Genomic DNA, 3,235 nt, shown 5'->3' with positions numbered 1-3,235 from the left:
TTAAGGCCAGGTGTTGTGGGAATAGGCTAGAACCCTACCCTTAGTAGCTAGTAGCTAAGACCCTTTTGACCAGATTTAGGACACAATCTGCAGCCAAAAGTGCTGTACCTAGCCTAGGCCTACTAGTAGGAATAGTTTCACTGAACACTACAGGCCTGACAAAGCTTCTAAAATATAGGCCTACTGACTCTACCCTCAAGAGTTGAAGCAGGATGTTTCATAAATTTGACATAAAATGGCGAATTTATCAAATCTGTCCATCTGATGAATTCAACCAAATCTGTCATTTGATCACATTTGTCATGTGATCTACTGTGTGGACTATGGCTACACTAGGCCATAGGTGTCTTTTCTTTTTTTTTTAAGGCTAAATGCCTCCGTTACAATATTCCTTCCAATAAGGTATATCACTTCTTACTGCAGCAAATCCACAGCATTTTTGGGCTACATGTTTCATTTTACCATTCTTGGAAGGAAAAAACAACCTATTTAGATATATCAGAAAGACAAACTCCACACCGGGTTTTCCCAATAGCTCACAGATAAAGCCGCCCTTACAGCGGAAGCAGCCGAGAATATCCGAAGGAAAACGATTCAGCTAGCAGGCTCTGTTGGGCGCTGTCCACCACTGAAACCGCCTGAAATTATCTCATCCCATATTCCTGGTCAGTTCCGACACAGATTCACGTCAAAGATCAGGGCCAAGTATGTAATAGAACTTCATCACCTATTAACACCTAAAAAACCCCAGCACATATGTTCTATCGTTTAAAGATCATTCGAAAATGGCAGGGCTCCAATAACCACTTGAAAATGGGAGGCGTTTTCTGTCGAGCATCTGAAACCCGCATCCATTTGATTATTTTCTTTACACAGAAGCATGGTTCGGATTACTAAACATACAATTTCCAATGGCACGTTCTGTATATCTAACATATTGCAGTGCAAGGCATCAATATTCACGGACGTAGCTTACTTTGATTTCTTAAACCCAACAGTCTCTATCGAAAACAGGTAGGCTAGCCTACTATCACAAAGGCTTACATAAGGGAGTCGGAATATAGGCTAACAGATGTAAATGTGGTCCCGTAGCCTATATAAAATCCCATCCTCGATGACAAATAAGTCACGACAAAGAATTTATTGGTGTGTAGTTAGGTAGCCTAGAGAAAGGTTGTCTAGGGATGACCGCATGAAAATAAAAATGGCCGTATGGACAAGTTCGGGTGTTAGCTCACCATTTTATTTCAGATAGGCTACTTATTCAACCACAATCTCAGGGAACTAAGCAAAGCAATAGTGTGGATGACACCCCGGGCATTTATTAAGCACGCATATCGTGAAGGTGTTTCCTTAACTGCATATTCCAGGTAGGGTTGGTTGAATGGAGTTGAGTCAAAGGCCTATGTCAGTCTTTTTGCTCCAGGATGCCTAATATACACCCTAAAAAACTTGATCTAAACCAGCATGATATAAGACATAGCCTAATAAAGCATCTATAATGCCATTGATGATCAAGAATCCCATTGGATGGCATTTGCAACTTGCTGATTTCACGAATTTTAATTTCTAAACCCATAGCTACACCAAAGGATCAAACAAGAAGGGAATCACACCACTGAGATTAATTGGTCGAATAATAATGCCACTGTAGGCTACAAGCCACCGGTTCCTTCAAGGTGCATAGGCTAAGCAGGCAGCGGCTTTCAATGAACGCCAACCAGGAGTAGCACACACACAGGCTACACGACCAAAGGTTCTGCTTTCAGCACCATTTTCGTGAACAGCACATCGATCATTCTCTCCTTCGGAAACCCGCAAAGCTAACGTCTTACACCCATAAGCAGCCCACTGACTTTCCTATGTGATCCTATCCATGCTATTGCCTATAGGTAATAACTCCCTAGAAATATGGCGGACATCCTAATCACCAACAAGGAGCGGACAGTGGCTGTGTGTGATTGTGTGCGCGCGCGCGTGTGTGTGTGTGTATCTGAGAGAGCGAGTGTGTGTAGGTGAATGTGTGTGTCTGTGTGTGTGTGTGTGTGTCTGTGTGTGTGTGTGTATGTGGGGAGGGGGTCTATTCAATCTCACATCCCACACTAGAAATAAACTTAAATCATGCCACTTACTTCATCTGTTTGACGATGGTGCTTTTGCCGGATTCCCCGGCTCCTGTTGGGGCAGAGACACAAGGAGGTAAGAACCCCTGCCTGCCACTGTGGCAGTTAAAATATAGCATTTCTAACATGGGTGTTTGCCCACAAAATCCGACTGCGGATGTTCAAATACACCAATAATCTTGTGTAGGCTGTGTATCTATTGAGAGCACAAATAACTCCAAATGCGGCGCTCTCTCCCACAACAAGGCATTACCTAGCAGGAGTAATTTGACGTCTTTAGCGGCAGTGATTCCATCTTCTTTGAGGTTTTTCTCGATGGCTTTGCTCCTGTCCAGAGCTGCTCTCTCCTCTGCGCTCAATGTACATCCCATGGCTAGACAAACCTCGGCTCTTCTTTTACTCCAAAACAGGCGAGGTGCAAAACCGGCAATCCCTTTTTACCTCTCTATTTCTTCCCTATCCCTCTCCAGGCTGTCTAGCTCTCTCTCTCTCTCTCTCTCTCTCTCTCACTCTCTCTCTCTCTCTCTCTCTCTCTCTCTCTCTCTCTCTCTCTCTCTCTCTCTCTCTCTCTCTCCTATGGCGTCTAGCTAAAGCATTAAAACCCGGACGACACTGTCTGATTTTCGATTAACATAAAAGCCTTTCTGCGTCTCCTGCGCTCCTTAGGTCCCTCTTTTCGGGGTACGTAGCACAGACTCCTCTGTTCGCGGGTGTCTACTGGGCGGCGGCGACTAGGAGCGCTCGCATCGTTCAGCTTGCTCACAATGGAGGCTCGCGCGGCGGGTAGAGGGAGAGGGCGCTCACTGCCGGACTCCACGCGCTCTCACACAATCTCCCTGACGTCAGGACCTCAGACAGCCAACGAGCATGCTCCAACTCGCGCAAGCATCTCAGGGAACTGCACCCAGAAACGCTACTTGAGCACAGGGAGCAAGCGAGCTACCCCGTTCCTGAGAAGAAAAACAGAAATTAGTTGTTTTAAGATCACTTATAAGCGCGCGAAGACCTTGACCTACGCGTATCTTGACACTACCCCAGAAATAAGCTGACAGGTGGTGTCCGATGAGTAGAACGCGCTTGATTAGAACGGGATAAGCACCCGCGATCAAGCA

At 45.6% G+C, this 3,235-nt stretch overlaps 1 protein-coding gene across 2 annotated transcripts in view; it reads right to left on the bottom strand.

Annotated features, from left to right (window-relative positions):
- Positions 1–2,914, bottom strand: part of gnao1a (guanine nucleotide binding protein (G protein), alpha activating activity polypeptide O, a) — a 98,103-nt gene extending 95,189 nt beyond the window's left edge. For both annotated transcript variants that reach the window (XM_062547685.1, XM_062547686.1), the window contains exons 1-2: positions 2,377–2,914; positions 2,133–2,175 (exon numbers count right to left, since the gene is read on the bottom strand). In XM_062547685.1, the coding sequence (XP_062403669.1) occupies positions 2,133–2,175; positions 2,377–2,494 (161 nt within the window). In that variant the 5' untranslated portion in view covers positions 2,495–2,914. The remainder of the gene's footprint in view (positions 1–2,132; positions 2,176–2,376) is intronic.
- Positions 2,915–3,235: the final 321 nt, after the last annotated feature.

This window comes from Sardina pilchardus, chromosome 10, assembly GCF_963854185.1.
Source record: "Sardina pilchardus chromosome 10, fSarPil1.1, whole genome shotgun sequence".
Taxonomy (NCBI): domain Eukaryota; kingdom Metazoa; phylum Chordata; class Actinopteri; order Clupeiformes; family Clupeidae; genus Sardina; species Sardina pilchardus.
The sequence above is the reverse complement of the archived record's forward strand: the minus strand, read 5'-3'. Positions and strand labels throughout refer to the sequence as shown.